The sequence below is a fragment of the Penicillium bovifimosum genome, assembly GCF_028826915.1.
Source record: "Penicillium bovifimosum strain IBT 22155 chromosome Unknown utg000002l_segment0_segment0, whole genome shotgun sequence".
In the NCBI taxonomy this organism is placed as follows: domain Eukaryota; kingdom Fungi; phylum Ascomycota; class Eurotiomycetes; order Eurotiales; family Aspergillaceae; genus Penicillium; species Penicillium bovifimosum.
This window is the reverse complement of record NW_026622711.1, coordinates 1,726,706-1,746,003: the sequence shown is the minus strand read 5'-3', so window position 1 is coordinate 1,746,003 and position 19,298 is coordinate 1,726,706. Positions and strand designations below refer to the sequence as shown.

At 49.8% G+C, this 19,298-nt stretch overlaps 6 protein-coding genes across 6 annotated transcripts; 4 read left to right on the top strand and 2 right to left on the bottom strand.

The window, feature by feature from the left end:
* Positions 1 to 1,384: 1,384 nt before the first annotated feature.
* N7515_001877 (uncharacterized protein) lies at positions 1,385 to 2,819 on the top strand (the record flags this gene model as incomplete). The annotated part of the gene is made up of 2 exons (XM_056662621.1): positions 1,385 to 2,129; positions 2,731 to 2,819. The coding sequence occupies 2 exons, from the start codon at positions 1,385 to 1,387 to the stop codon at positions 2,817 to 2,819; spliced, it is 834 nt and encodes a 277-aa protein (XP_056524734.1).
* Positions 2,820 to 3,431: 612 nt separating this feature from the next.
* Positions 3,432 to 4,925, top strand: N7515_001876 (zinc finger CCHC domain-containing protein; the record flags this gene model as incomplete). Its single annotated transcript, XM_056662620.1, has 2 exons — positions 3,432 to 3,449; positions 3,489 to 4,925. 2 exons carry the CDS (start codon positions 3,432 to 3,434, stop codon positions 4,923 to 4,925), a joined length of 1,455 nt encoding a protein of 484 aa, XP_056524733.1.
* Positions 4,926 to 5,029: 104 nt separating this feature from the next.
* N7515_001875 (retropepsin-like aspartic protease) lies at positions 5,030 to 5,756 on the top strand (the record flags this gene model as incomplete). Its single annotated transcript, XM_056662619.1, is given in 2 exon segments — positions 5,030 to 5,645; positions 5,656 to 5,756. 2 exon segments carry the CDS (start codon positions 5,030 to 5,032, stop codon positions 5,754 to 5,756), a joined length of 717 nt encoding a protein of 238 aa, XP_056524732.1.
* A 4,670-nt stretch (positions 5,757 to 10,426) lies between these two features.
* Positions 10,427 to 14,138, bottom strand: N7515_001874 (GAG-pre-integrase domain-containing protein; the record flags this gene model as incomplete). The annotated part of the gene is made up of 6 exons (XM_056662618.1): positions 10,427 to 10,442; positions 11,163 to 12,541; positions 12,596 to 12,611; positions 12,672 to 13,018; positions 13,087 to 13,631; positions 13,718 to 14,138. The coding sequence occupies 6 exons, from the start codon at positions 14,136 to 14,138 to the stop codon at positions 10,427 to 10,429; spliced, it is 2,724 nt and encodes a 907-aa protein (XP_056524731.1).
* Positions 14,139 to 14,198: 60 nt separating this feature from the next.
* On the top strand, positions 14,199 to 14,818 carry N7515_001873 (uncharacterized protein; the record flags this gene model as incomplete). The annotated part of the gene is made up of 2 exons (XM_056662617.1): positions 14,199 to 14,222; positions 14,246 to 14,818. 2 exons carry the CDS (start codon positions 14,199 to 14,201, stop codon positions 14,816 to 14,818), a joined length of 597 nt encoding a protein of 198 aa, XP_056524730.1.
* Positions 14,819 to 18,180: 3,362 nt separating this feature from the next.
* Positions 18,181 to 19,239, bottom strand: N7515_001872 (sterol desaturase family protein; the record flags this gene model as incomplete). The annotated part of the gene is made up of 4 exons (XM_056662616.1): positions 18,181 to 18,739; positions 18,808 to 18,893; positions 18,946 to 19,175; positions 19,233 to 19,239. 4 exons carry the CDS (start codon positions 19,237 to 19,239, stop codon positions 18,181 to 18,183), a joined length of 882 nt encoding a protein of 293 aa, XP_056524729.1.
* Positions 19,240 to 19,298: the final 59 nt, after the last annotated feature.

Genomic DNA, 19,298 nt, shown 5'->3' with positions numbered 1-19,298 from the left:
CGGATAACCCAGATGGTATAGTTCTCGGAGCCTTTGAGCTTGGCGACCGATATCTTTTCGAGGGATGTCATAATGGCGTATGTGTATCTGGTGAAACAAATTCCAAGACGTAGTTCAGCAAGTCGATATGGATGGTATGGGTCTATTGCTGAAGCAGGAATTTTGCGGGCTCATAACCTCAAGGAGGATTATGGCAGAGGAAGGAATGGTGGCGGTGAAGGTGTTTGGGAGAAAAGGTTCTTAGGAAGAATGTGGAAGAAAGATGGTGGAGTCAAGTAAGTTTGATTGTGTTGCAAGAACTTGATGATAGTAGTGATGCTAAAACTAATTCCCCTGGGGGATTTGACTCCTATTTATCTTTGCACTTCATGTGCTCTGATTTATTTTTATCTTTGCACTTCATGTGCTGTGTTTGGTGCGATTCCGCAATCGTCTGTCCGAAAGCAATAAATCGCAATCCTCAGTCCGTCCGCGTCAATCTATGAACGTTACGGTTCACTTGTGTTGTATCTTTATGTTACGTCAGTCCGCAGGCGTCTGTCCGTTAACGTGTCTTGATATTTTTAGGTTATATTGATATTTTTAGATCTTACAGTCAGGTCTGGTCCAGATAGCTGGACAAAGGGTGGATCCGCTTTTCTGTTGGTAGAAATGGACCAACTTCGGATCCGAGGGGGTCTCTGCAGGGCAGGTAACCTGCGAGAGATCAGATGGCAAGGGAGTGTAAGGTGTTCGTCGATCGAGGAGGTTGAATTTTGTAGCGATTTTCTCAATGTAGGCACCCTGGGCTGATCCATGTTCGTCGGGTTTCGCGGTCGTGAGTGATGCGGATGCCAATGAATTGTGTAAGTTCGCCGCTGCGTTTCATCTCATATCGTTGCTCCAAGAGATCCCTTTTGCGAAAGGCATGTTCAGATTCGGATGGATGGTATGCTGCCAAAAAATCATCGACAAACAGCATAATGATCATCCTGTCATCGGAGTAAAGACAGAGGGTCTTCAGGACAAGGCTTAAAACCCGGGTAGTGTTAATGGCACACCCCAAAGTCGATTTGGCACACCCTCTAGTCCCAATGTGGTTGGCGCAGTATTATAGACAAAATTGTAATTTATCATGCGTTTCTACATGGTATTCCACTTAGCCCTAAATCGACGTGGTGGAGCCCCTTTATTCCTTTGCTCAATTTTCCCTCACTTCTCAATTCTCCGCTACTAACTACAGTACTCCGTACATTGCTATAGGCCATTCGGAATGCAATCCGTGATGTATATAACCCTTTCTTTACCTCAGCTGGTGCCTATTTTTTTGCTCCATTTTTACTAATTCTCACCTCTCTATTAGGTCTTCCCCGAGACAAAAACCCTGCTCTGTCGATGGCACATAATGAACAACATCGAGACCCATGCCAAGCCCGCAATCTCTAAAGAGGTGGCTGCGTTGCACCCGAAGGGTTCCGAACCATACAAACAAATGGTCAACGAGCAATGGGAACTCATGGAGGGACGTATAACGAAGATCATCACCGCCTACACCGAGGAAGAGATGCAGGAGCTGTGGTCCGAATTTAAAAGGGAGTACTCCCGCTTCAGGAAATTCATCACGTATATGACTACAGAGTGGTTCCCATCCTGTCCCAGGCAATTCTTACGCTGCTACACCAAACAATATTTTCATATTGATGAAACCGCTACCTCTCGGGTCGAAGGGGCGCATTGGACCCTCAAGAGAGACCCCCAGGTCGCAAACAAGGACCTTTTTGACGTTGTTCGTCGGTTTCAGGCTGCCATTGAGGCGCAAGTTGATAAGATTCGGTCCCAGGTTGCCAAGCAAAAGGGTCGGAAACAGTCTGGACTTCACCCGGTCTTCGGAGGGGTCCTCGGTGTTATCTCCGAAGAAGCCATTCGCCGGACACAAAAGATTTTCAATACCTATCTAGGTACAGAGAATCCTCAGGCAATCTCACCAGATTGCTCCGGGCTATCAAAGGAGACGCGGGGTATCCCGTGTATCCACACCATCCACAAGGCCTGGGACATAGGTGGGGCTCTCTCCAAGACCGATTTCCACCGCCATTGGCACAATGACCCAAGCAGAGATGGCGCGGATTCCGACCCAAAACCCCAGTATTGTACGGGGCCGCGGTCGACCTCGAGCCACACCAGGCACCCCAGCATCCCAGCGGTCAATCAAGGAAGCAGAGCTCTCTGTTCACCGAGGTCCCATTTGTCACGTGCTATGAGATCTAGGACAAAGGACAAGGGTCATGTGATAGAGGAGGTGATTGTTTGTTCGCGCCTGAGGCACGTACCTGAGGAGCATAAAGGCTCCTCTCAGATAGTTGCTTTCTTTCTTTCTCTTTCTCTCTTCACCTTTAGTTTTTTGAATCACAGCGCTCTTTCCATCAAAGATTTGGCTCATAACACAGTGAGGGTTGTGATGACCTTTAGTTTTATATTATGAGCCAAATCTTTGATGGAAAGAGTGCTGTGATTCAAAAAACTAAAGGTGAAGAGAGAAAGAGAAAGAAAGAAAGCAACTATCTGAGAGGAGCCTTTATGCTCCTCAGGTACGTGCCTCAGGCACGAACAAACAATCACCTCCTCTATCACATGACTCTTGTCCTTTGTCCTATATCTCATAGCACGTGACACACTGAAGCAACGGTGTACAGACCATCATTGTGATTGGTCTCAGCTCGTCTTCACCCCACGTTCCTTGGCACCGTACAGCCAAGACTTCCGAACCCGAATCCGACGATTTCCCGAACCGAAGACCCACAGTGCCGACTGTGTTGACGAATCAGAATGGCTCCTCCTAAGGCTGATTGTTACGCGTAGCCGACTGGTCACTGTGAGTTAGAATGTCCACGGGTTATACTTGCCTAGTTCCAACTGCGGATTCCAAGAGTATCTCGCAACCGTACCGTTGCTATGCAAAGCCTTACGTCGGGTTCGGGTCCTGTTGAGTATCTTGCAGAACGTGCCAGAAGTGCGCGCCAAGTAAGTCAATCACTGAGTGTTACCACTAGGTGAATCCCCTACCTGTAGGTTGGGTTGTCTTGAAGGTGAACTGTGAAGTGCAAAGTACTAAAGGTAGTAACCGAGTAACAATGTGCAATTGATCGCGAAGAACTAAATACATGATGCTGAAATGAGTGTCCTTATATATCCAGTCCTTCGTGTTGTGGTCTACAGTTGGGAATGATCGATGGTATACCGGACAGGGTATTCCCGTAGTCCGAGTGGTATACCCAACTGTATACCCCGGGTGTCACGTGCGGGTGTGGCTGTTTCCTGCGTTGTGCCAACCGTCCCATCGTGTAAGCGGGTATTGTTTGTGACGGTTAGTCGCAGGCCTTTTCTGGCTTCTCTTGTCGAAGAGCCTCCTTGGGGCCTTCCGGGGCTTGCCCAAGTATACCAAAACGCACGTGATGACGCTAGTGCCTGGCGTCCGTAGAATGATTGGTTCACGGTTGCCCCTCAAATAGCTGCGGCCCCCGTGCCCCTTTGAGGTTCGTAACACTGATAAGCACAGCAGACAGCAGCGAGTGAGCAACCCCGATGACGAACCCCAGACACCCCCGAATCCTGACTCCGGCCCTTCCCACGAAACCGCTCCTGATCCTCTCGCCGACAATGATGACGATACTGGCGGAGGATTTGCACCCCAGATCACGTTCAAGGGAACCAGATTGATCAACCTCCAACTGGACTCGCCGACGGTTACCAAACAGCTCCTGAAGATTGATCTCAAGGACCGATATGACAAATTGACCGCGGTCTACAAGGAACTGGAGCAGAAGTTCTACGAACCTGAAAGACTCAACTCTGAACTCCAGGACAAGCCCCGCAATCAGGAAGGAAAAATCATTCGTGAGCGAGACGAGGCGATGGCTCGCTACCAACGAGCAAGAGAAGAGAGAAACAACGCGCGAGCTGACCCGGAGAAAGCGGTCTCTCGAGCAGCCGCAGCTACGGAAGAGAAGGATGCCGCTATTACCAAGCTGCATGAGATGGCCATCAAGATTTGTGATCTGCAAACCCGCGCACCGATTGTGGAGGCGGTCAAGAAGACAACGCGTCTGCCAGACGCACCCATGCTTAGCGACGGAGTTGACATCCGTTACGAATCCTGGATGACGGGCATCAAGAGGAAGCTCACAGGGAATGCAGACCATTTCCCCGACGCGAACGCCCGTATCCAGTACGTGCAGAGCCGTGCCGAGGGACAAGCGTTTCGTCACATGGCTCCCCGTCTGAACGAGGAATCGCCCGACCCGTATAAAGACTACGGAGATATCCTCGCGCATATGAAGACCGTGTTTTCAAACCCAAACCATGCGGTAGAAGCACGTGCCAAGTATCAGCGGCTCACAATGAAGCCTCGTGACCAGTTTACTAGCTTCCTTGCGGATTTTATGGAGCTCGCAAACGAGGCAAATATCCATGTCGATAACCGCAAGGTTGACCTGTACGAAAAGCTACCCCCGTTGTTGCAAAGCCAGATGCTGGGGGACTCCTGCGAGGATGAAGTCAGTTTCGAGACGTTCAAAGATAGGTGTATCCGACGCTCTCATGCGATCGCCCTCGTCCAACAGAGCAAGACCACCACCGCGACCGGCCGAGGACGATCGAATCCAGTCTCCTCTTCAACTGGGGTGGGATCATCGTCATCGAACACGAAGGTTAAGACAGAAAACCCCACATCGTCGACCTATGTCCCCATGTCTGCCACGGAACGTGCGACCCTCATGAAAGAAGGGAGATGCTTTGGCTGCAAAGAGCATGGTCATATGACGCGCGACTGTCCCAAAAACACGTCGAAGCCCACTGCCGCTCCTACTGTCGCTACAACCCAGCCCGTCGTCAATTTGACAGCTCTCGAGGATCCCGCGGTTGACAACTCGGGAAAAGCTCGTGCCTAGGCGAAGTCTCCCTCCTAGGCGGAATGAAGGTATCACTTTTTGCTTTGAATCTGCAGAAATTACTTGGAAGTCCCCACGATAGTTTAGTTTTTAAAACAGAGCTTATGTTGAATGGACGTTCCTTTTCGATCTCAGCACTTGGTGATACTGGGGCAGACGGATCAATTTTTATCAACTCAGCCCTAGTGGAGTTGCTTGGACAGCATGGCCTTAGGACCCAGCGACTGGACAGAGAATGCCCCGTAAATGGGCTTGATGGAAAGCCTTCTCGGCCCATCACCCATGCAGTGATCCTTTCCATGGGAATCGATGGACATATCCAACAGCAAATTCCAATGCTGGTGGCGGACCTTGGGAAGCACGATATGATCATTGGAAGGCTATGGTTCTCAGAGCATGACGTTTTGCTTGACTGTCGTCGTCGCCGAATGATTTGGCCCCACGAAGTGTCCCTGTTTGAAGAAGTGGCTAGTAAAATAGCACTTCCGACACCCCTCACGATCCTAAAGAATCCCCGAAACCTCACTCACCAGAAGGATGCGGATCGTCGTGACAAATTCCTGGAGCAGAGCATTGATCCCTACCTAGATCGGAACGGAGGACGCTTCCCATCCCCACGGCTTCATCAGAAGGGACAATGGCGGGCAAAGGATATTGAGAAAATGCAACGAAACCTCGACGGAACAAAATCTCCAGAATTATCCGGCACACTTGACATAAGTATGATTAGTGCCAGCGGATACCAGAGACTCGAAACGAGGTCTCTGTCAGATTCAAAAACGGAAGTCTTTGCAACGTCTCTTAGTGAGATTGATAGCATCCTTGAAGTGAAGAGTAGCAGCGTATCTGATGACCCGGAGATGGATGAGATCCTTCGAGTGCTACCCGCTGAATACCATGATTTGGCCGACGTCTTCCTGAAGAGAAAATCAGATGAACTTCCGCCGCACAGAAAGGGAGTCGATCATGACATCGTTTTGGAGGCAGAAGCTCAGCCTGGTTACTGCCCTCTCTACAAACTGTCTACGCAGGAGCTCCAGGAAGCTAAGAAGTATATTCTAGCGAACCTCGATAAAGGGTTTATCGTTCCCAGCTCAGCACCATATGCCTCGCCGATCCTGATGGCTAGGAAACCAGGAGGTGGACTACGTTTCTGCGTTGACTATCGGAGACTGAACGCGCTTACCAAGAAGGATTGCTATCCATTGCCTCTGATTGATGAGGTTCTGCAGCGAACTAGCAAGGCTAAATTCTTCACAAAGGTGGACATGCAACAAGGGTTCCACCGTATCCGCATGACGCCTGATGCTGAAGATCTGACGACATTTCGGACTCGATATGGATCCTTCAAGTACAAAGTTCTGCCTTTCGGTTTAACCAATGGACCCGCTACGTTCCAGCGTTTTATGAACGACGTTCTGAGGGAATGCATGGATGAATACGCGATCGCCTTTGTGGACGATGTCTTGATCTACAGCGAGAACGAAGAGGACCATCGTCGGCATGTCAGGGAGGTTCTCCGTCGACTCCGGGCAGCTGGATTGCAAGTGGGTATCAAGAAGTGCGAATTTTCAGTCCAACAGACGAAGTTCCTAGGCTTCATCGTCAGCACTGATGGAATTTCCGTGGACCCCGAGAAGATCCGCATTATTGAAGAATGGACGTCTCCTGATACAGTAAGAGGCATCCAGTCATTTCTTGGCTTTTGCAATTTTTACCGGCGGTTTATACGGAACTACAGCAAGATATCCAAACCACTACACCGTCTAACCCGGAAAGACACCCCGTGGGACTGGGATGACAATTGTGAAGGAGCGTTCCAGGAACTGAAGAACGCGCTCCTCTCGGCACCAATTCTACGACATTACGATCATCAGCGCCTTACCCGAGTAGAAACTGACGCATCTGACGGAGTGCTGGGTGCAGTCCTAACGCAGTACTACGAAGAGGACGATTTCTGGCACCCTGTCGCCTTTTACTCGAAAGTCATGCAGCAAGCGGAGTTGCACTACGAAATCCGAGACAAAGAACTCCTGGCAATAGTCCGTGCTTTGCAAGAATGGAGACCAGAGTTGCTTAGCTTAACGCAGGCAGAGCGTTTTGGCATAGTGACGGATCATCAATCTTTGGAGTATTTCATGAAGAACCGACAGCTGAATCAACGACAAATGCGATGGAGCGAGTTCCTCTCCCAGTTTCACTTCATGATCAAATATCGCCCGGGAAAGAAGAACATTATTGCAGACGTCTTATCACGAAAAGACGCTCCATGTCTGGATGACAGTCGACAAGCTGTTCTACTCCCAGAGTCCTGTTTCGAAAACCCAGGGAGAGATCCCGACGCCGATCCCGTTCAGATATCCCCTCTCTCTAACGAAATGGCAGGTAACGGACCTGACGGATCCAGCATTGTTGAACGAGTCAAGCATGCCAATCGCAATGACCAAAGCCTCAACGAATTCCGCGAAATGGCCGGTGCAGGAAGCCCAAGCTGGTCCATAGACGACGATGGTTTATTACTCTACAATGGTAAACTAGAAGTGCCTGACCAAGATGATCTCCGTGCTCGACTCCTCGACGAGATGCATCGCCAGCCACTGGTAGCTCACCCGGGCATCGAGAAGCTGAAGAAATTGGTTTCTGCACGGTATCATTGGCATGGATGGGCCAGTGACATAAAGCGATACGTTGACAACTGCCTGATATGCAAGAGAACCAAGGCGTGGAGAGACAAGACCCCAGGTTTACTCCATCCGATAGAGATCCCGAATCGTCCATGGGAACATCTCACTATGGATTTCCGATCATTCCCGAAGGATAAGAATGGTTTTGACGCTGTATTCGTGATCGTCTGTCGACTCTCTAAGAGACCTATCTCGATACCTTGTCACAAAGAGACGACTGCGAAGAAGATGGCCCGTTTGTTCATCAACAATGTCATCAGGATCACCGGGATTCCGGTATCGATCATATCAGATCGAGGAGGACAGTTTATCTCGGAGTTCTGGACTGAATTCTGCCGAATTCTTGGAATTGAGAGAAGGCTATCATCAGCACATCACCCAGAGACTGATGGACAAAGCGAAATCGCCAATCAATATATGGCACAGCGGCTCCGCCCCTACATTGAGCATAACCAGGACGATTGGTCCGATTACCTTCCAATGGTTGACTTTGCAGCATCGATTCTGCCCCAAGAAACAACTCGAAAGTCCCCATTTTTCGTCGAGCGAGGATACGAACCTGTGATGTCATTCGACTGGCGAGATCGGAGCACCTTGACTGAGAATGAGCAAGAAGCATCGGACATGCTAACACGTCTACATGAGATCTGGAACGAGACGAAGGAACAAGCTACGCATTCCCAGGGACGGCAGGCTCAACAAGCAAATAGGCATCGCCGTGAAGTTGATTTCGACGTCGGTGATCTGGTTTTTGTAACGACGAAGGACTGGCTGAAGGACAGACCTAGCAGGAAGCTTTCCGACGTCGCCAGTGGACCGTACAAAATCATCAAGAAGGAAGGGTTCTCGTTCAAATTGGACCTTCCTCCGACGATTAAGGTGCATCCAGTCTTTCATGCTAGCAAGCTACGGAAGGCATCGACGACTGAACCACTGCGAGGGCAGCATTCGGACCCTCCCCCACCTATTCAGGTAGGGGAAACCGATGAGTGGGAGGTCGAGAAGATTCTCGATGCCAAACTTCGTTACCGAAAATTGGTTTACCGAGTCCAATGGCTCGGGCATGACGTTGACCTGACATGGTATCCCGCTGGGAACTTCAAAAATTCAGCTGATAAGATCGAGGAATTCCATGACAATTACCCGTCAAAGCCGGGACCACCCTTACGGCTGCAAGCATGGAAGGACGCTGCTATGGCAGACCAACTACTGGAGGATCACCCTGACGATTATAAAGTGTGACTATGACGGCATTCAGAGGACTGAATGCAGTTTTGCAAGGGGAATGTCACGTGCTATGAGATCTAGGACAAAGGACAAGGGTCATGTGATAGAGGAGGTGATTGTTTGTTCGTGCCTGAGGCACGTACCTGAGGAGCATAAAGGCTCCTCTCAGATAGTTGCTTTCTTTCTTTCTCTTTCTCTCTTCACCTTTAGTTTTTTGAATCACAGCACTCTTTCCATCAAAGATTTGGCTCATAACACCATTCATGTTGAGGTGCTACGTGCTGAAGAGGCCGCACAGTCCGCACTATACAGGCGGACGCAATACAGGCGCTCCCAGCGTACAAGACAACCGAGGCGGCTCCACGAAGATGAGGTCTTACTCGCGGATACATCTTCGGAAGAAGAAGAAGAAGAGGAGGAGGAACCCAGTAGCATGTGAGTATATGAAGAAAGAGGGTTGCATGAAACTCATTCTGTATTCCAATTTGTCACGGGGTATACCAATCAGAGGGTGACAGGTCACTGATCCTTTGAAGTGTTGACCTTTGATACAAAGGGGACATGTCACTGATCCTTTGAAGTGCTGACGTGAGCTGACGTGTGATGATTTGAAATCATGTGTTGATATCTTTGTTGGTTCATGATCTCTTTCTTTGTTCATCATCTCTGGTGTGGCTGAGCATCATGGGGTTAGAGATCAATCTATAAATCTACTGATCGAGCCAGCCTGGGAAAGGCAAGATTCAGTCTCGTTACCGAATGGACTATGCTCATGTCTGAGCCTGCTCGTATCAGAGCCCTACATCTTGCTGTCTTCTTACCTAGCCAATAGTCTTCTGTTTCTATCTACCCCTTAACACAATTTCGTTCTGCAACTTCTTGTCATGAATCTTCCCCTGCTTTTGATGTCATGCAGCTCCCCCTTTGGTTCTATGTTACGAACCCCACTAGCGTGGACTTGCCAGAAGACAGGAAGTCCAATCAACTTGGATACGTCATGCGGGAAAGATAACGTGACTGGCGAGGCACGCTCCAACAGCAGCTAAGGCAACCACCAGTCACATGACGCATCATAGCCCTGGCTATGATACAACAGAGCTCAGGATATGAAGAACTTGATATATAAGGACGCTCATTCACCGACATGTATTTAGTTCTTCGCGATCAATCATACATTGTTACTTGGTTACTACCTATTGGACTTTGCACTCTACGGTTCACCCTTAAGACAACCCAACCTACAAGTAGGGGAGCTCATCTTGTGGTAACACTTGGTGACTGACTTACTTGGCGCGTACTACTGGCACATCCTGCAAGATACTCAACAGGACCCGAGTCCGTGTAAGGCTTAGCACAGCAACGGTACGGTTGCGAGATACTCTTGGGATTCGAAGTGGAACTAGGCGAGTACAACCCGGAAGCAGCTCTACTTACAGTGACCAGCAGGCCCCGCGTAACAGTTCGCTATTCCCAACTCATTTTCTACCGCATCTGCGTCCTCCAAAAGCCTCAAAATCATCACCGAGTTCAAACCTACAAGCAGGTTGACGGGTGGGAAAATAGATTGATCCCCTATCAATAACTAACTAACTATGGGGTTTGAATGCTGCATAACTTAGCTAGTGCGCGCTAGTAGGATTTGGCTCCACCACGTCGATTTAGGGCTAAGTGGAATACCATGTAGAAACGCATAGTAATTTATTTTCTTTGCGCCAACCGCATTGGGACTAGAGGGTGTGCCAAATCGACTTTGGGGTGTGCCATTAACACTACCCTAAAACCCAAGGAGATGAGCATTGTTCGAATGTCCGTTTCCCATCGCTTCCCGGTAATGCGTAGACCATATAGTGCTCTCCTCAGGCGTAAGTGTTTGCCGTTTGATCCAATCCCAGGTGGATACTGGCAGTATACCTCATTGTCGAGACGGCTCTTGAGGAAGGCATTAACTGCATCCATCTGAACGGTATCCAGATCAAATGTCGTGATTATCGCAATCAGGGTTCGGAATGTCCTAGCAGCTGTTATGATGATGCCGATAACGTTTCAAACAAGAAGAGTATAGCATTTAAACTAGATTATCAAAGGTGGAAGAGAAACAGAAGGATGAAGACAAGTGAAAGATGATGGGCTGATGCAATCATGCTACGTCACCAGTATCCTAACACATCCCTGAGATCCGCCCTGTGGACTCTTCTCATCTGAGTTGTAAACCTATGTCAGTCACTAACTCGTGACAGCAGCAAGCGTGCTATTCCTCGCATCTTGGAAGTCAGGGAGTTGCAAATCTCCTCTCACACAGAGGCGGGCCTTGAATCGGGTCACGAACCCCTTCTCATCGGATTTGCAGTCATATGCCCATTTCAATGGAAGAACTTGGTGTTTGATGCAATGTTTCTGGTTCAAATCACCACAGTCACGAACATGGGATTCTCGGATGCGTGAGGAAGGAATGGGTTCGAAGGTACCCATCTGGACAAGTTTGTTGAATTCAACATCCATGGCTTGTAAGAATTCAACATCCATGGCTTGTAAGAATTCACGTCGAAAAGGGTGACTCTTGACTTGAGAAAAGTCACCTGGAGGAGGCGGAATCGAAGACACCATGTGTTTCTTGGGCATAATCCGATTAGACGAAAAGGCTTGGTAAAATGCTGTAAGATTGATTCTGGGTCGCTTTTCATCCAACCCAGGAGATGGAGATGGGGAACGGGATCGTTTCCCGAGCACAGGTGATGTTGGGAATAGGTCATCAACATCGGATTGCGGTCCAGAGACACATTCTGGCTCAAGTGGGGGAGAAGGTGGTATATCACCAAGGACAAGATCTTGGGCTGGCTGAGTCTCTTCGGGAACTGGAACTGGCTGGACTGGAACTGGCTGGACTGGAACTGGCTGGTCAACAAGATCTTCGGCTGTGTGAATCTCCTCAGGAATTGGAACAGGCTGGTCAATTAGTCCCATACCACCCCCCTGACCTGTCTGTGATGGGTCTAGAGAAGTATCAGGTAGATGTTCAGTAGAAGGTTCTTCAGTGATATCCGGGATGTCGATGTCATCGATTATTCGGGATGAAGTATAGTCGTCAAGGGTCGAGATTAGCTTAGAGGAATCGTCATAGAGTTTGATGGGAGAGTGTTCCTCTTCTCCTTTGTAAAACTTCGTTTCATCGAATTCGACATCTCTTGCGCGGATGATTCGCTTTTTGGCAGGAATCCAGATGCGCCAGATGTTGGACGCTTCATAGCCAACAAGATATCCAATTTCAGCTCGAGGAGCTAGCTTTGCCAGTCGGGGAATGTTGTGTGTGCGGACAAATGCTTTACATCCATAGACACGGAGGTTCGACAAGTCTGGCTTAAGCTGAAGCCAATGTGGTGCTTTCTCTCCGAGATGAGATGCGAGTACCTCAGAGGGCGACTTCCAGTCGAGAGCGTGGTGAGGGATGCGGTTCTGGATGTAGATGGCAGCCATGGAGGCCTCGTGCCAGAGAGAGTGTGGAAGACCAGCATCTTCAGTCAGTTGTCGGGCCATGCTTGTGATGAGAGCTCCATATCTCTCTGCATAACCGTTCTGTTCAGGCTGGTGAGAGGGTGCGGTTTCGAAGTTGATTCCACGAGCCTGTGCTTCGGACGAGATGGTCGAGACAAGAGCGGTTTCATTGTCTGAATGGATGGTCCGGATGTCCAACCTAATGACATCTGTGAGCTATGTAAAGTCACGAAAGCACACAAGCAGATATCCCGCAAACCGATGGCATACGACAAGCCATTCGAAGCTTTACATTGGGATCTTATCCATCATGAGCCCTCTCTCGCCAAGACTCGGTACTTCTCACATTCTGTTGATCCAGTCACTAAATATCAGATGGGAGAAGTACCGAGTCTTGGCGAGAGAGGGCTCATGATGGATAAGATCCCAATGTAAAGCTTCGAATGGCTTGTCGTATGCCATCGGTTTGCGGGATATCTGCTTGTGTGCTTTCGTGACTTTACATAGCTCACAGATGTCATTCGAATCCGCATCTCCGACAGTAATATTGGAGGAATTGTCTCTCAGGTGCTTGATAACCTCAGTGCCAACATGTCCCAGGCAACGGTGCCATAGGTCAGAAGATCCTCTCTGATGCTTGGCTTTGTATGAGGATAATGCCAATTTTCCGAAGTCTTCAATCGGGGCTATGTCCTCCCATCATGGGTATTCGGATCCCATTTCACAAGGTAGACTCCTGGCTTCCGGTTCAGTCGACAGACCGGCGTTTTATCGGACTCGATGAGAGAATGTGAGAGGCCATCATAGAATAATCCACCCTCTTCTGCTCGATCAGCAGAGATCAGGTTCATGCGAAACCTGGGCGCGAATGCCACCTTCTTGAGAGCGAGAGGGATGCCGTCGATGCTTTCTGTAGGCATCACTTTCAGAGTTCCAAATCCAAGAATATTTGTCTCTGTGTCCCCGACTCGTACTGATCCAGTTGCTGGTCGATAGGCGGATAGAAGGCTCTTATCATTGCAAATGTGGACCGAAGCACCAGTGTCATAATACCAGATATCGTACTTGGCGGCTTTTGCTGTATCCTTCTTTTGCATAGTATTCAGCGCAACTCTAGTGATCTCGGAAATGACAGTCTTGGGGATATATGTGGAGAATGCTGCTGTCCGACTCTTTTTCTCCGATGCAGGCGACTCCGAGGAGGAAGAAGACGAGTCCTTCTTGAATTTCTCCAAAGCCTTTGTGTAGGCTGTCTTGAAGGCCTTCGACTTGGTGGCTCGTTTGAATCCCTTCTCCGCATTCTCATCTGGCTCCATCCTTCAGTTCGGACTGCAGGATTTACATAGGGACACCCAGCAAAAGGGTGATCCCCCTCATTTGGGTCGCTCTCACAGGGACAGGTACTCTTCCTCTTGTTGTTGGCATCAGGTTCTCGGCCTTGGAATGTAGCAGCGTGTGCTAGCCGATGCTGGTATCGAGGTGCAGCTACACCAACTTGCTGAGAGTAACGGTTGATGATGTCTGGGAAATCAGGGAGTGCTCTGCCATCAGGGTCATGAATTCGGTCCATCCAAATTCCATAGAACTCAGGAGATGTGGACCCAACAGCTCTGAGGAACTGAATGATGATTCGTTCATTCTGCTCGAATTCCTGACAGCCAACTTCCTTAGCCTCAGCATAGCAGACCTGCATTTTCATGATCCATCCATCAAGGTTCAATTTTGGGGGAACCAGGCTGCAAAGCTTGTTCCAATTCTCTGCCACTTGTACCTTGCGTTCTTCGTCGTTAGGTGCATCGGTACTCTTGAGCATCTGGAGCGTAGTACGCAGAGATTGCGCAACTATGAGCCGCTTGTGCTCTGATGTGATAGAATGGCGAATGCCTTGCTTCAGCCTGTCGGTGTTTTTTCTGTACACAGGGTACGCCCCAAGGCTCTCCGCTGTCACCCGTCCTCTTCATCCTGTTTGCAATTGTGACGTCGTTATACAGGAGACTGAGCAGCATCAGCGGCCTAGCCACAATCGGTTTCGCGGACGACACAAATCTCCTGGCGTTCGGGAAAGACACTACGACCTGTTGTGGGATCTTGGAGCACGCCTACAGGGTCTGTGATGAGTGGGCCAAGGAAAGAGGTATGAGATTTGGGCCAGAGAAAAGCGAGCTGATCCACTTTACCAGGACGCGTCTTCTCCGAACGGAAGGAGTCCGCATCCTCGAAGAGGGCCGGGCTACCCTGGCCCCTGTTGAGCCAGCTCGATTTCTCGGAGTTTGGCTCGATCGGAAGTTCTCTTTCAAATACCACGTCAAGAGGGTTCGCGTCAAACTGGAGACTCAATCCCGGGCGCTTACCCGGCTCTCCAGCAAAACCTGGGGGGTTCGTGTCTCTAAGTCGAGGGATATCTACACTAAGAGTATCCGAAGTGTGATGGAGTACGGTGCCAGCGCGTGGCACTCACTGTTACGGCATGTGGACCTGACACCACCTGCCTAACGTAAGTCCAGGCGTTAACCAAAAAGACCACTATGACAACTAACTAGTTGTCATGTCAGGTTTCCAATTCATACCCACAATACAGGATCTTAACACTCACCCACACCAAAGGGCGGCAACCCTCGAGGTCTCGTCAAGGCCCTGCTCACGGCCCAGACCAATTGTCTGCGGACTGTCACTGGGGCCTATAGGGCGACTCCGGTGCACAATGTCGAGTCCGAAGCGTGGTGCCCTCCATTGGACCTCTACCTCTCGAGGTGGGCGGCGAAGGCGAGCAACGACTCGGGCGAACCGACATGGCACACCTCCTTCGCACTGTATGTGCTGGAGTGGCAGCGAAGGTGAGAGCACGACGAGGTAGGCGACCTGTCTGCGCCGCTCCATCAAGAAGCGTCTTGCGGAAACGGGAGTGGGCCGAACAATGGGTAACGCCAGATGCGGATGAAGATGACATGTCTAGTTCGCAGGCATCCAGCCCTACACAGTGGACAGACATGAATGTGGACAACCCGACGTTACGGGAGTGGAAGTCCAGAAGACGGCGGAAATTGGGTGACGCGAGGGAGAGACGGAGTCGCAGTGGGAAGCAGCAGACGACTACAACCTCGACCCGTTGGTAAACCCCCTCAAGCTGCACTGGGGGCTCACCAAGGTGAGGAAGTCCCATAGGAGCGATCGGCCTAAATGCGTTCTTCCATCGCAGACGAGTCCCTGATATCGAATCTCCGCTCTGCCGAGAGGGCTGTGCCCAGAAACGTTTGCGCACCTCACGCTCCGCTGCCCACAGCACACGCCAGCAAGGGAAGGCCTGGCTGGCCTGGAAGTATACTGGAACTACTCGACGGATACTCCCTAAGTGCAGCGCTTTCCCGCGATGGCTCTGCCCAGCGGCTGGCAACCTGGTTCTTCAACCTGGGACGATTGAGTGAGAACAGGCTCGCAAGAGAATTGGAGGGCTGCAGCGCATGGCCCCACGAAGCCCACACGGGGGGAGACGTCGAGGAGGGGACGCAGAAACATAGCTCTCTAGCTAGCCAGTTGCCTGGAGAGCCCCTGCTTCTATGATAGGGAGAAGAAGAAGAAGAAGAAGAAGAAGAAGAAGAAAAAAAAGTGACATGCACTAAAACCTGTCACCAAGCTGGACGGACGAGGTTTAGCACCATTGGATTGAGGTTAGCGTTGGGAGTTGCGGGCGGAGGCGCGAGCGCCCGTACGATGTACTTAAGTGCTTGACTCGAACTGAGGAGGGACTGCTTGCCCACAGGGGCGAGGCGGTTATCCGCCTAGTCAGTAGTAAGATAATAATAATAAATTCACTTCATGCGTCTTAGTTCCTATGCAATCATGCCTCACCAATTGCTTGTGGCCAAATCGAACGGAGCGCTGCGAGTTTGATATAACTAAGCACTGGGTGTGTATCAAAACGACCTACCAAGACAAGGAAGAGGAATACCGAGAAGGAACCACATGAGGGGAATATGCCCGCGAAGAATGCCGAGTCTTGTTTGAACCGGATAGCATGATTGCTAGTATGGAGCGGAACGTGTAGTTACCGCTAGAGAGAAGCACTCGGCTCTCGAGGCTGAGGAGCAGTTATGTAAGATCAAGGCGCACCGTCAGCACATTGTGGAAGAGTCAGAACTTTGAATCTCTTATGATACACCAAGAGCAAAACAGGATGATTCCATACTCTCGTCATCTTGACATCCGGCCAGTCACCTATCGGTAGAGTTGTAGTAACTAGTTGTAGGCTTGTAGCCTAGGCGAACAATTGAATCTTGGGGAGAGTCGAAGAAGACTGGGGGAGACTTGAGGAGGTGTTGAGGGAGAGTTGACCCGTTGGGAAGAGTTCAAGCAGATTTGGGACTTGGGAGTTGGGACGTCCGAAGCCCTCACACCCCACGGGCCCACTACTATTTCTCTGGGGAAGGGCATGTATCAAGGGGGGCGGTATATGTGGCAGAATAATGTACTAACCTGTTCCAGAGGGGCTTCTGTATGTACTACACAGTACTCCGTAGTCCGTACTAGTAGTTAACTGATAACTACAGTACTTTGGAAGACAGACAATTTTACAACTTCCATCATTTTGAAGATCTCGATTGATTATTACTGTGTATTTTATCCCACACCCGTTATCCCGGTACGCGAACTTTTGACAACTTTGCAACTTTCCATCACAGGCCTACGTTCTGCAATAGGAAAAAAAAACGTCTGGCCAAGAAGAAGGTGAGCTATCCTCCTCGTCGTCTGCCTCGTGGGCTGAGTGCTTCAATGAAGCTACCCTCAACGCCAACTTGAACATCTTAAACAACCATCAGTTGAGCGAATCAACGAGGCCATCCAATCCATCCTAAACTCCGAGCTACCTACTTTAACCGCGAGTACTGATTATATGTACTCAACCTTGATGCAAGTACCGGAAGACGACTCAAAGAAGATGGATCCTTCCTTCCGGGGAATACGAATGATGCTGGATTACGAAGAACGTTGCATGGTTTTGAAGTCATGCCGTACATCCAACATGGCTTCGCTTTTTGCGCCACTACATAGTACCCATGAGTTAGAGGGAATGGGTCTCTTTGTCGAGAACGGCGATTGGATTGGGCGAGGGGCAGGGAAGGCGTTCGGAGCTACGTCCGTGAAGGAGCCAGACTCTTTTACCCAGACAATGTTCTGAATTCTAAAGGCGGAGGAATGAAGAAGCCAGCAATGACTCTCGAAGTGGGAGTGTCGGAATCATACCGATAGCTTCATGAAGACTCACAGTGGTGGGGCGCCAACACTTCTGGTCGGTGCTCCCAAGTCTTCCACGCCGACCAGTCTGGAGAAGTAGACTTTGAGGTCTGGAAGCATGTTCTGGATCCGAGCCTGTCCACACACCGTTTTCAAGTCTTGCCAACACGCCTACCTTGAGAATGGTGTAGTTCGCGCCGGGGCTACGAGCTTTTGCTCTAATGTTAATGTACAGACTTTTGGACAGTATCTGTACAAACAGCATGTCAATTACATAGAATCCTCTTATGCTGACGCCTTCCAGTCGTGCTAACGTTTCCCAATCACGTTATCTATGAGTTACTCTCTGCCAACAGCGTTTACCACCAACCCCTCCATACTACATATGAATGGTCTCTGAATGAGAATCGTAGCTCTATTAGATTTGAAGTTGCTCGGCATATAAGACACGTTAGGTTATTAGATACATTGTCACATTACTATCTCGAAGATAATAAGTACCGCGGGTGACTCCGCGGACACTCACTGGATGCTATCCAGGACCAGACACCGCGGGGAGGAGGAACTCGCGTGGGAATCTGAAGGTGCAGGGTACAGAAAGGATGCAATTGTAGCAATCAGACCACCTACTGGGCCTTCGTGCTCTTCGCCTTGTTCTCTCGGCGGCGCTTCAGGGCATCGGGAGTATACTCCGTATCGAGGACGTAATCCCACCACCGGAAACTGCTAGAATAATTGCCGATGAACTTCTCGTGATGGAGATCGTGATGATCGGCACCAGCCCAGAACGGAAGGAAATGGTGAAGACTCCATGGGAATTCATACCCACTGTGTGCATCGATGGCCTGGAACAAGCGCAGCACGATCCAGATGTACATGGTGAGAATGTGTAGATCACCTGTCAGAGCGCACCAGACGATTGGGCAGCCAACTGTTCCGAAACCTAAGATCATCACCTCAATCGGCGAGGCATACTCAGCGGCCAAACCAAAAGGAGCAGAGTACTGGTGGTGGATTTTGTGAATAGCCTTGTAGAGAGGGCCCCAGTGTAGAGCACGGTGAGAGAAGTAATGCCAGGTATCCTCCATCACAAAGAAGATCGCGATCTGATATGCCATGGTCCAGAACGTAGGGAATGGAATCGAGGTCGAGAGTCCGCAGAACTGCGCCAAGGGGTGGAAGAGCCTAAACACAGAAAAAGGTCAATTCTATCCAACAGCGTTTCGGAGCGAAGGTATATTCCATCCTCTTACCAGATCTGGGGCAGTTCAACAGTGAAGTGACTCAGGAGAACGAATTTTGCGCAATCCCACTGCTCCCGTAGCGAAGGGATTTTGTTCTGCATAGCATTAGAATTGATTGACGCCCTTGGTCCTCGGGATGTTACTTACACCCTGAATCTTGTAGCGATTGAATAAGCCCAATGTGTCAATGAAAATCCAAGGGAGCGAGCGTCCAAAATAGACAACTTCATGCATGACGAATGACATGATTCCCGTGGCAAGGACATCATTTTGCATCCAGGCATACCAGGCTGCCCACAATCTCTCTGGCACACTCAAGTTGGCATTGTACTTTCCAATCTCCTCGAATTGGCCCCAGTATGTCCCTGAGGACAAAACTGTTGAATTCCTTCATGATGTTAGGTACACTGCATATAGAAAAGGGAGGTGATCACCGTACATGGTATAGTAGTTGTCTCTTCTCAGACGTCTTCTAGAAGATGAAATGACAATGTCGACGG